Source organism: Muntiacus reevesi, chromosome 3 (genome assembly GCF_963930625.1).
Source record: "Muntiacus reevesi chromosome 3, mMunRee1.1, whole genome shotgun sequence".
NCBI classification, from domain to species: domain Eukaryota; kingdom Metazoa; phylum Chordata; class Mammalia; order Artiodactyla; family Cervidae; genus Muntiacus; species Muntiacus reevesi.
Genome location: NC_089251.1, coordinates 37,500,653 through 37,513,534, shown reverse-complemented (window position 1 = coordinate 37,513,534; position 12,882 = coordinate 37,500,653). Strand labels below are relative to the sequence as shown.

At 44.7% G+C, this 12,882-nt stretch overlaps 1 protein-coding gene across 1 annotated transcript in view; it reads left to right on the top strand.

The window, feature by feature from the left end:
• The window catches only part of ANTXR1 (ANTXR cell adhesion molecule 1), a 253,071-nt gene that overhangs the window by 183,613 nt on the left and 56,576 nt on the right, over positions 1-12,882 (top strand). The window contains exon 17 of the mRNA XM_065929030.1: positions 9,376-9,456. Coding sequence (XP_065785102.1) covers positions 9,376-9,456 — 81 coding nt within the window. The remainder of the gene's footprint in view (positions 1-9,375; positions 9,457-12,882) is intronic.

The window sequence follows — 12,882 nt, the reverse complement described above, 5'->3', positions numbered from 1 at the left end:
TCGGTTACCGCTCCCTCCCCAGCCCCTGCCCTTCAGCCTTGGTCACTGTCTGTGTGTGTGCAAGCTGGTTCTCAACGTGTGGCCCCTGGATGGGCAGCATCAGCATCCCCCAGGAGCTTGTTAGAAATGAACACCCTCAGGCCCCAAGCCTGACCTGCCGAATCAGCAGCGTTAGGGCCAGGTCCCAGTTAAAAAGGGATCACCGAAGGTACCAGCCAGCCTTCCAGAGGAGGAGAGCAGGAACCGTGGTGCGGTGGCAAAGTGACCACAATCATGCCTCGGAGACATCCTAAATTTCACATGGGTCCATTGTTCTCGCAAACACAGCTGCTGGATTAATGTTGGATGGTTGGAAAACTGCATGTTAAGGGATCACCAAAAAAGCCAGCTGGAAAAAACCTGTGATGCTGCTGGGCTCATTAGGCACCTCTATAGGACCCCTTTGTTAGGACATGAGAAAGCGTGAATGCTCCTCCTACTGCTGGAGCAGCTCACACAAAGGCTTAGCACAGCTCATTCGTTCGTTCATGTGACTGCTCCTGTTTGTGAGTCTTCCCCCAACCAGATTTGATCCCTGCTGGAGGCACCAATTATGCTTAACTCATCTTTGAATCACCCACAAACAGCATTGTACCTGGCATGGAGTAGGGATTCCTCCACCTCTTGTTAATAGAGCTGATGCGTGGGATGCAATTATGAAACCACACCCAGAGCATCATGCCAGATAGACTTTCTCCTGTGACTTACCCAGATCACTTTGGTGCTCTCAGACCAAAGAAGGTGACATTCTTCTTGCCATCTCTTTGAGGCAAGGAGAGAAAAAGAGGTCATCCTATGTGTAGCTGGGCCAGATTGTCAAGGGAAGGGAAAGAACAAGAAAGTTTGAGAGTAGAAGCACAGAACAGAATTGAAAGGTCATAATGTACACTGTTCAGAAGAGCAGCCTGTCCACCAGAACTTCAGCCTTTGGACTGTAACCTCATGCGTGGTTCACAATGAACCCCATTCTAGCCACAATGTCTATACACACCCACTAGGCCTTGGACAAAGCATTCAGCCTCAAGCTGTGCTGTAAAGTCTGTTTCCCTTTCCTGAACCCTCTCGCTGGATTTGTCTTGGTCCTGGCAGGAAGCAGAAGGCACACTCCAGAGGTCGAACTCACACAGATCTGGGCAGGGTTAAGAGAATCCGTGGCAATGGGGAGGCATGCAGGCACTCCACAGTGAGAGCTGTGGCATCCCTGGGCCTGAAGGGCAAGGAGAGGAGAGGGTGTTACTGGATCCAATGAGAGCTGCAGCCCCGGAGCAGAGGTCACCCAGTGGGAACTGTGGCCACAGAGAGGGAGTCAGTAAGCTAAATCTGCCCTGCTCCCTGTTTTAATATGGTCCACAAGCTAAGAATGGTTTTTATATTTTTTAATGATTTTATTAGCACCTACATAATAGCCTCTTGACCTACAAAGCCTGAAATATTTACCCTCTGGGCCTATACAGAAAATGTTTGCAGACCCCTGCCCTATAAGAAAGCAGCCACTGATGGAAGTGGGGGGTCGGGGAGAGAATAGAAGGAACAAGTACCAACCTCCCTGTTATCTTGCCCTCTTCTCTCCCTTTTTAAATTGAAGTATAGCTGATTTACAATGTTGTATCAGTTTCAGCTATATAGCAAAGTGATTCATTATATATATTTTTTTTCTTTTTCAGATTCTTTTCCATTATGGGTTATTACAAAATACTGTGCTATATGGTAGGGTTCTTGTTGGTTGTCTATTCTATATCTAGTATATTTAGTATTGTGTATATGTTAATCCTAAACTCCTGATTTATCCCTCCACCCCCTTCCCCTCTTTGGTAACCATAATTCATTTTCTATATTTATGGGTCTGTTTCTGTTTTGTAAGTAAATTCACTTATATCATCTTTTTTCAGATTCCACATATAAGTAACATCATGATGTTTGTCTTTGTATGACTTACTTCGCTTAGTGTAATAATCTCTAGGTCCATCCATGTTGCTGCAAATGGCATTATTTCATTCTTTTTGATGGCTGAGTAATATTCCACTCTATATATACCCACACAGACACACACACACATGCGTGCGTGTGCCCCACATATTCTTTATCCATTCATCTGTCTGCTGTCATCTTCTGGTGCTACCTGTTGGCCAGGCCAAAGGGAAGCTAAATGATGCCATCTGTTGAGGTTGCGCTTCCAAGGCATGGAACCAGGAAGGCAGAGAACTGCAGAGAGTGGATGGGGGCAGGCAGCTCATGGAGGATGGCCCGCCCACTATCAACAGGGAGAACATCTCCACCCAGGGCAAAACTTTCAGAAAGTTCTAGAAAGAGTCCTGGTTCCCCAGTGATGGTGGTCAGAATCACACACCTTTAAACTGGTTGCATTTGACTTGGTTTCTCAAGCATTCCAGGAAGTAGATTTGAGGACCAGAGAAGCAGGGGAGCCCGTCGCCTCAGCACACCCCAGGGGAGCTCCCTAGGAGAAGGAGTCCACCCAGGCTGCTCCCTGCCGTCGCCCAGGCTCATTTAAGGCACTGACCACACTGACCACACTTCACCCTTTCCTCATTCCAGGCTCATGATCAGGACATTTTCCGATATTTGCCCTAAATTTTTCTTTGCTCGGTTTTCACCCCCTGGATTTACAGCAATCCCGTGCTTCTCATTAAATTGGGACTGACCGCTTCAGGCGAGTTAAGTAATGCCCAGATGTATGGCCACCAGAAAGATTAAAACCAGGTCTGTTTTCAAGTTTGCTGGAAGGCTTGCAGCCTTCAGAGAAATGATTTTCCTCCTTTTCCAGTAGCTCCTCCCTTTGACTGGCAATGACAGAAATGACAGCTGAAGGACAAAAGCCAGACCCTGGCTGGCCCTGCAGACCACTGTGTTCTGCAGAAGAGCCAGACCGGCCTGCGCTGCTCACAGCGCAGGGAAGCCGGTGGTCTTCTGTTCATTTTCTTTCAGGCAAACCTGTCATCCCTGGCCTTAAGCACCTTGACCTTGTAATCAAGCAGCGTTCAGCACTGAACTGCCCTGAACGAAGCTCTGTGCCGTCCAGCGAGACACACTGAAGCCTTAAATGTTGTCAGATGTGCTGTTGACGTTGAACAGGCATTTTTTGTCCCTTCCCGGCTACATTTTAGAATGGTTCCAAACATGTTTTAAACAAAGACCGAAAGAACAGAGAAAAAAAATGACCATGTGTAAGTGTGTCTATGTGTGGGTATTTGTAGGGGAAGTTTCTAACTTATGCATTCATTTGTTTCATTTAAGGAGACGTATGAGTCACAATATTTACCATGTATTTTAAGGTATAAAAAATTAGTATTAGTCTCTCACAGCCCTCTAAGTTGAACTGCCCTCAAAATTCCCAGCTTCTGACTAACTTCCAAGTAGCTGAGGCAGACAAACCAGAAGAGAAGATACAGCTGCTGCCTCCCACCCCTCCTCCCACCCCCAAAAAAGGAAAGAAAGGCAGCCACAAAGTCCATGCACCAAGATGCTTTGAGCAATGGACCTCACAAACCTCCTGGCATGGTCTTCTTGTTTAGGAAGAAACAAGTGAGCATTGATGGAGAATTCCTGGTTTGCCAGCCTTTGTGGATTGGAAGATACTGATTATCAGGCTGGGGTCAAGTTGGGGAACCTGGAATTGGTACACTTCTCATGTGATAGTCAAAGTGTGTCAATTTCATATGAGAGAAAGATATATATAAATGTCAGCTAATACACTTTGGTGGAGGGTTCCCAGAATGGTGGAGAATCTTTAAGTTTCACAGAAGCATTCCTTCTGGGGAGTGAGGACCTGTGTCTTAAAATGTACCTTGTAAAGAGGGCCATGCATGCAGGACACTCAGATCTGAGAGAAATAGTGGAGTCAACTCAGAGGCTCCTGCCAGGCTGTGAGTAAAGCCCACCAACCACTTGGAAGACTCTCCCGAGGCTCTTCTGGCCCCAAAGGGATGTTATTAATAAGCCCAGTAGCTACTGTCTTGAAATGACAAAACTTCTGCCTCCTCTCAGAAAATCAAGCAAAGGAACCTTGTTCTGTACTTCTCTTTGACTTTTAAGAGTTATTTTTTATCCTCTTGATTCTAAAAACACTTGTTCTAAAGCTTACTTCAGTTCTTGCATAAAATGCTACCTGATGTATTGACAGAAGTACAGCAAGGTATAGGATGTATAGATTACCCCAACTGTTTTCTGTGCCACACAGAATGGGGACTTTGGATTCCTTTGTGGAACTTTCAGAATTCAGAGCACTGAGGCTCCAATCAGAACTAGCTGGTCTTACTTTGGCCAGAACAGCTCATGATAGCAGTTCACCTGGATGAAGGGCACAGCTGAGTGACGCATGTACCACAAGTCAGGCATAGTCCCGAGGGCCTTTTTTGCACTCACTCCTTCATTCCTTACCAACATCCTCAAAATTAGAAACTGCTACTTACTCCTTCTGTTTTACAATGGAAGAATCAAGGCACAGAGGGGTAACTTGCCTAAATTCACACTGCTAATAAAGATGTTTCTTCATTTATTTTATTACCAACAAAGCATCCATTCCAGCTAGCCACGAAATCTGTTATTAATCAAGTAGTAGAAAGGACTGGGAGCCTGAAGGTAAAAGACCGATCAGGAAACTATTCTCAGGATGAGTGACAGATGATCAAGGCCAAGACAGTAGCCAAGGAGACAGTGGGGCAGGGCTGGACAGGAAGAGGCAAGAGGGGAGATGAGACAGAATGTCCACCAGACAGGGTCGACGTTGGACATGAAGGGGTGGCAGAGAGAGAGGAGATGAGAATGACCTGTCTGGTCACTGCCTGTCTGGATGTTGGTGGTGCTCCAAGGCATACTCAAGGCAGGGTGTCAAAGGAGGAGCAGGTTGGGGAAAAATTATTCAATATGTGATGCTTGGAGTTTTTTTATACCTGTGATATGTTTACTTTACAACTAAGATTTGGTAATTGGATTGGAACCTTATATGAGCCATGGGCAGACAGGTGGAAATTTGACCCATGAGACCAGGTGAAAGTAGGCGGGGTGAGCATTCCGCCTGGGGGTGAGTCTAGTAGTGCATCAAGTGTAGGCAGAGGGGAGAAGAGGCTGAAAAGGATATGAGAGAGTTAAGAAGGAGCAGGCAGAGCCAAGGTTTAGCCAAGCCTTAGCGAAGCAGCTGTGGTGGAGTTTTGGGGGTTCCCAGACACCGTCATAGAAGCCAGGGGGAAAGGCGGAAATGGGGTTGGAGGACAGAGTGGAGGACAGGTGATCCAGGCTTGTAAAGTACACATTATTGGATTCTTACTCGTCATCTTACATTCATTTCCATATTTCTACAGAGCATTTCAAATTATCATTTTAATGACTTTACCTAAGGAATAATACATTGATAACACTGAGTGAATGCTTTCTGTGAGACAAGTATCTTACTTCAAGGGCTTCCCGCCTGCCAATGCAGGAGACATAAGAGACACGGGTTCAATCCCTGGGTCAGGAAGATCCCCTGGAGGAGGGCTCAGGGACCCACTCCAGTATTCTTGCCCAGAGAATCCCATGGACAGAGGAGCGTGGCGGGCTGCAGTCCATGGGGCCACCAAGAGTCAGACATGACTGAAACAACTTGGTATGTACACATCTTACTTCAATATCTAATTGTAAGCCTTTTAAGAAATCCATAGAGCAGACAATATTATTGTCTCTCTTCTTTTTAAAGATGAGAAAGGTTAAGACTTAAGGACATGAAACAGTTTGTCTAAGGCCACAGCAGAACTGGTGAGGGGCAGCCCTGAAATACAGTCTAAAGCCAGTCATTTTGTGCTTAAATATCGAAGAAACATGACCCATTCTCCTGGTGTTGCACATCTAGGTGGTTTTTCCCTCTTTTCCCTGCCTGAAACTTTGGATTTCTGCTGAGTTAATTATAACACTTCCTCAACAGCCACTTTTTCTTTTAGCCCCATCTCATTGCACCTTATTTGTCAAGGAGTTGAGTGATCAGTGCACAGAGTACTGAGAGGGGGATGATTTACCAAGTCAGTTACCAGGAGTCCCCCTGAAAAAAGGGAAAAGAAAAGAGGCATTCGTCCAAGAAGTCCACCTGTTTATATCCTGAGATATAAATGCTTATCCCAAAGAACTTTAAAGGAAAACATTTAACCAATGATTGAAACGGTTTAATGCAAAAAACCATGCTGAACACAGCAGCAGTACTTCCCAGCATTCTGAAGTCATTCCAGAATATTTTTAGAGATTTTTGTAAATACTTGGCCAAGAGAGATGAGAAACATTACGCTTAGCAAGACAGAGTTGAACCCACAAGAACTCAAGTAACCATTGATAAAGGTTGCAGAGCACATTTTTCATATCTGAATAAAACCCACCAGAAAATAACTTCAGAACACCAACTCTTTAAGGTGGCATTCTTAAGTCGATACTGCCACTATGAAAGCTTTGTGGCAAGGAACTTGAAGTTTCTAGACTCTCTTAGCCTTTCAGCATTATCCTTGAAAGACCACTTACAGATCAGTGTTTTCAAACATGCTCATGAGACCCCAACAGGAATACATGTTGGCCCAGTAAATCCTTATGTGTGCACATGTGTGTATTCACTTCACACACTAATACTCACACCTGTGCATGTTTAACTGATACTCATTTTTCACAAATCATACTTATCCTCACCATGTGCCATTAACTCAAATATTTTCTTTCCTATTAATTCAGATCCTAATACACAAAATTATTTCACGAGGGGTTGAAGAGTTGCAACCCCCAGTTTAGAAACCCTGTTCTAGAGGAAAGTGCTCTGACCAGAAGATCTGCACAAGGAAGAAGCTGCAATTTGTATAGTAGAAAGTATATGAGCTTTGCACAGGAAACTATATTCAAAATCCTGTGATAGACCATAATGGAAAAGAATATTTTCAAAGAAGGTGAAGTGAAAGTGAAAGTCGCTCAGTCATGTCCGACTCTGCGACCACATGGAATGATCCATGGAATTTTCCAGGCCAGAATAATGGAGTGGGTAGCCTTTCCCTTCTCTGGGGGACCTTCACAACCCAGGGATCGAACCCAGGTCTCCTGCATTACAGGTGGATTCTTTACCAGCTGAGCCACAAGAATGTAGATATGTATATAACTGAATCACATTATAGTAGAAATTAACATAACGTTGTAAATCAACTATACTTCAATTTAAAAATTAATAAATGCCATTAAAAATTTTTTTTTAATATTTAGAATTAGACAGACATGGTGGGGGCATCCAGTCACACCTCTCCAGTTTACAAGTTGTGTGCCTCTGGCCGAGTTAGTTGACCTCTCTGATTCCTTCCCCATAACTCTTTGGGACTGCTGGGAGAATGAAATGAGCAGACACACAGAAAAGCACCTAGCCCAGCATATGGCAGCACTGGATGCATTCATTCATCTAACATGTATTTACTGAGCACCAGAAACTGTGCTAAGGGCCGGGTATACAGCAGTTTAAAAAAAGCAGCAGCATCTCTGCTTCCATGGAGCTGGCATTCCAGATGACAGAGACAAATACCAAGCAAATAAACAGAGTCTTTGTCAGGGAGTGATAAGGGCTGTATTCATTTCCTACTGTTTCTCTAACAAATTACCTCTAACTGAGTGGCTTAAGACTGCACAAATTTATTGTCTTAAGAGTTCTGGGGGTCAGAAGCCCAAAATGGGTCTCACTGGGCTAAGATGAGCAAGGCCGGGGCTGCACTCCTTCTGGAGGCTCTAGGAGAGAATCCCATCTCCTCATCTTTTCCAGACTCCAGAAGCTGCCCGCTCATTGGCTTGTGGCCCCCTTTCCTCCCCAAAGCCAGCTACCATGGGTTGAGTCCTTCTCAGCTGGGATCACTCTGACTCTGCTTCTGTTTCTCCATCTCTTTTTCTGACTCGGACCCTCCTGCCTCCCTCTGTTAAGGACCGCTGTGAAATACATAAATAATAAACAAATCCATGTGGTTAGCTTGGGTCCATCCAGATGATCCAGGATCATGTCCCCAGTCTAAGATCCTTAACATAATTGTTGCAATTCGAGCGCAGGTTGAAAAAGAATTTCCAGACACACAGCACTTTAGAAGGGAGTGAGTTTATTAAGAACAAAGAGCAGAGATCAAGGAGGCACTGCAAACACAGTGGGCTGACCTGGCAGACCAAGAAGAGTTAACAGTTTTTGTGGGTTAATAGCCAATTTTTACAGCCTCCAGACAAAGAAAATTCCTGCTGGAAGGTTGGTGTTAGGTGATTGGTTGGGGCGCGATAGAGTGTTTACTAGAGTGAGCATCTTTGCCTAATTTGAAGTCAGGAGGCCTGTTGGTGATGATCAGGGGCTTTTGGCAACAGTTACCAAGGGGCTCAATTGGCTTGTTGACCTGGTTCTGGGCTCCGCTTCTGTGGCCTTGGTACAGGGCTCACACCTGTGGCTTTAGAACAGGACTCAACAGTAATCAAATCTGCAAAGTCCTTTTTTTTGCCATGAAAGGGAATGTAGTCACCAGTTCCAGAGGCTAAAACGTCGTGTTTGAAGGTGGAGGTGAGCAGATTTCCTGGTACTGAAGGGAAATCAGACAAAATAAAGGTGACTTCTGCCTGGTGGAGTCACCAGCCAGGGTTAATATTAAGAGCAAAGCTAAATAGATGTCTTTTTTCCCTGTGTTTTTAGTGTTTGCAGTGGCAGAAGCCAGCTCCACTCAGCATGTCTAAGGAATTAGATCATTAGACTCCCTTTGTCATGTACTATGAAAACTTTAGTCCTCACAGATTCAGTCTTCTCAGATTCAGCCAATCACCTACAACTCCAAAGGGGACTGTGATTTGTGGTGATCCGTGATCCTTGGTCATTTGTTCCTCAAGCCTAGGATTCTGAAGCCTCCTGTGGGGACAGCCATGGATCTACATCCCAGGACACTTTCATTGGTCTAGCCCCACCCACACTTCTATTCAGTCATTTTTCTGAATTTGTCCTCATTGTTTCATTTGTAAACTTGGGACACTAAGTGGCAAGAAAAAACTTTAGTGCAAGTTGAAAAGCTTGACCTGCAGTATGAGGAGATGCCCAGAAATGCAATGAGGGCAACTGGCTGAATGACTCCTCTGTGTCTGCAGACCTGAGGCTACGCTATAGTCGCAGGTGTGTCTTGCATGAGCATCACGGTTCTCTGGGATGCATCTCTTCTCCTCCATTGCTGAAACCCACATTTTGAACTAGAGAGTCACATCCTGTGACAACTGCATTGCTGGTGAAGTGTGGTTCATATGACTGAAGAAGCGTGGAAAGTTCATGTCTGTGCAGGCCTTTGGTCTGGTTTCAGATGTAATCTTGGTGCATTTGTTTCATTTCAGGGAAAACTTGATGCCTTGTGGGTCCTACTAAGGAAAGGCTACGATCGTGTGTCCGTGATGCGTCCACAGCCAGGAGACACGGTAGGATTCGTTAACAATGTCGCATACATTGGTTCTTTCTCTCTCTCTCCCTCTGACTGTTGAGCTGGAATAACTCCAGGTATATGAATCCAGCTATCATATTATGTTGTGACAAATCAGATACTAGTTTTCAAACTTTGGGTTCTACAAGACCTTGAGTTTCGACTTGCTTTTCTGAAAAGGATTTTGACCAAAACAGGTTAGATTAGCTTTCTAGGAATTGAGCTGCTGGGTGGTACAGTGAGTGAATAAAGCAGGGATGCTCAGGCAGCTTCCAGAGAGAGGGCTGCTGCTCCTCGGCCACACTGGCCAGTGGTCACAAGCAGGATGCCAGGGCCACAAGGTGGAGCCAGGGAATAGGGACCATAGGAAAACTCTCCCATCATCCAGCAGGTGCTGGGTTTGTCTGATCCAGGATCACAGGAGGGTCTTCCACAATGAGGATTTTCCCCGAAACTGTCAGGGCCAAGCTCAGAGTGTCTCCAACTGGAAGGAGATAGACAAGGAGGAGGCCGCAGAGGCCTTAGTCCTCCTTTTGTAAATGAGGAAACAGAGGACAGGACAAGCTGAATAATAACAACGCTGGAAACAACCTCAGTTCTGCCATAATCACGCCATTGCTAGCTCTTCTGGGAAGAGCTAATCTCTCTTTTATAAAATCTACAAAGCAAAGCCTGGGACCAAATTCTCCCTCAACCAGCCACAACCTGCATCTTTCATACGCTGCTCTGGGAATCAGACACACTAACCCAAAAGCAAAATCAAGGTGTCTAATTTGGGGCTTCTTTTGAATCAGGTAGAGTTGGGTCTGAATTTTGCTTCCTTCCTGCCTGGAAAAAACTCTAAGCAAATCACGTGACCTCTCTGAATGCCATTCTTCATATTGTAAAGTGGCTGATAATAATTACTGCAGGGTGGCTGGCTGGAGCCAGTAATGTTTGTAAAGCATTTGGCTTAGCGTTTGAACACATTAAATAGTAATGCTCAGTCAAACATTGTTATGATTAGTTACCTTATGCTTTTCTGTCTGTGAAAGGTTGATGCAGAAATTCAGACTATATGACTGTTGATTATGTCAGATATACCTGCATCTTTACACTGCCCACTCTGCAACACGGCACAACTAATAGAACCCAAGAGCAGGGTCAGTCAGGCAGGTCACCCTCCCTTTGCACCTGGTGACAACAGGTGACTTGTGGTTGAGAGGATTTGGTCCAAAGTTTCACTAGCTGCCAGCTAGCTGTTTCTGCTCCACATTTCGGCAGGGACAGCAGGCAAGTATGATGTAAAAAAAAACACCCAGGGCATATAAATGCTGGGCCAACTTGACCTTCTTGACCTCTAGAATTTGTTTTTTGTCTGGAAGTCAACAAGAACACATTGCTAGAGCAGATTTTAAAGTACAAACAGCTAACAGAAATGAGCCTTGGCCATCAGCCTTGTACTCAGCATGGTATCTGGCCTTATAAGTTATACATATGGTTTCTGTGGAAAATTAAGAAATTTTTTAGCCTGCATGAGACGCATCTAACAGATTAAGAAAAAAGCAATAGGATAGGTAAACTTCTCAGACTCAGCAGTACTATTTTTGTGATAGAACATGCTTGTCCATGATCAAGCCCGTTTTTTTTTTCAGAGCACTTGAAAAACATTTCCACTCAACTTTGTTAACATTCCATTCTTCACTGACCAGTTTGCCAGAAACAGATTTATAAACTGGGTCAACCAGAGAATCGAGTGTAGCAAAGAGGAAGGATAAGAGAAATATTATGGTAAATAAGATATAAGAACTAAAACTGTTTGAGGGCAAATGGCTGATTGGATAAATCTAACAAAAATGAGATGAAAACAGATGGAATTCCTTCTAATGAATCACACCTAGATTGAATCTCTTTACAAATTCTGAATGAAAGTTTGTGTTTCACATTTGAAGACCTTCTTTGTGCTTTTGAGAAATACAATCTCACCCCGAAATTTCATTCTCCAGTCACACAAAATAATAGATGGGAAGAACGGGAGGTCAGAGAATTAGGATACAATTGTGACCATGTTCTCAGAGGTGTTGCAAAGTACAATTGTCCAGCCTACTTTGAAATGGACTTTCTTTACAGGAATCCTGCTAAAATTTTTAAGACACGTGAGAGAGTAGATGGAGAGAACTGTGTCTTTGTAATCATGGTGATGGCCACAGACATCTAGTTGTACACATGGAGATATACAAGAAAGATCATAGATTATGTAGGAAGGGAAATTCAAAGCTACTTTATGGCAACTCAGGAAAGAATTCTAGGAGAAGAGAAGACTATACTGTAGCTTAGCATTATGTGCTTATTCGGTTCTGTTTTCATAACTTCGACAGACTCACTACAGACCTGCCTTCTTTGCACGGTGGATGACTCTGTAAGAATTCCTCAGCACTGATTTATGGGGCTGACCACATTTTCCATAAACTCAAAATGACTACATCCAGGCATGTGCTCATGAACAAGAGTCACAGGTTCTGAGTTTTTCCTTTAAAACAAAAACAAAAACAAATATCACCTAATTACATTCTCAGTTACATTCTGAATTGTTTCAAACACATGTTGATCTCACAGAAACCTGGCACTTCTTCCTTCTCTGTTCCTGACTGCTCCATCCTTCCCCAAATGAACCCACCCCAGCTTTACAGAGGCAGACACAGGCTCACCAGGAGAGCCTCAGAGGCTGCTGGAAAAGCAGAGTGCCTCCAGCCCCCACCACAGAGCAGAGGGCTAGGAGAGGCCTGAGCCCAGAGTCACATCCTTCCCTGGGATTGGTGCCCACTTCCTGGGAGCTGTCCAAGTCCTGGGTCAGGGAAAACATGAATGGGATGACAGCAGGAGACATGAATGCTTTCTGACTGCCACCACCCATCTTGCTCTTTCTGTCTGGGATGGGCCCACAGTCCTGTTGTGTTTTGGAGTCCACCAAGAGAGCCTGAGCCAACATAAAAGGGAAAGTACCAAAGAAGCCACTTAAGTAGCAAACCAGCAACACATCGGATCCTAAAATTTAATAAGGTCACTACGCATATGGTGCTTGCATGCCAAGTTGCTTCAGTCGTGTCGAACTCTTTGCAACTCTGTGGACTGTAGCCCATCAGGCTCCTCTGTCCATGGGATTCTGCAGGCAAGAATACTGGAGTGGGTGGCCATGCCCTCCTCCAGGGCACCTTCCCAATCCAGGGATCAAACCTGTTTCTCTTACATCTCCTGCAGTGGCAGGTGGGTTCTTTACCACTAGCACCACCTGGGAAGCCCCAACCATATGGTATCCGCTGCTTAAACCATCCCCTGGTTTCCAGTGTATAGCCACCGCTTTGCTCTTTCGAAAACATGGATCTCAGCATGCCATCCCAAGACTTCAGTCTTTCAAAGGCTAGGAAGAAGCCCCAAATCCTTAGCT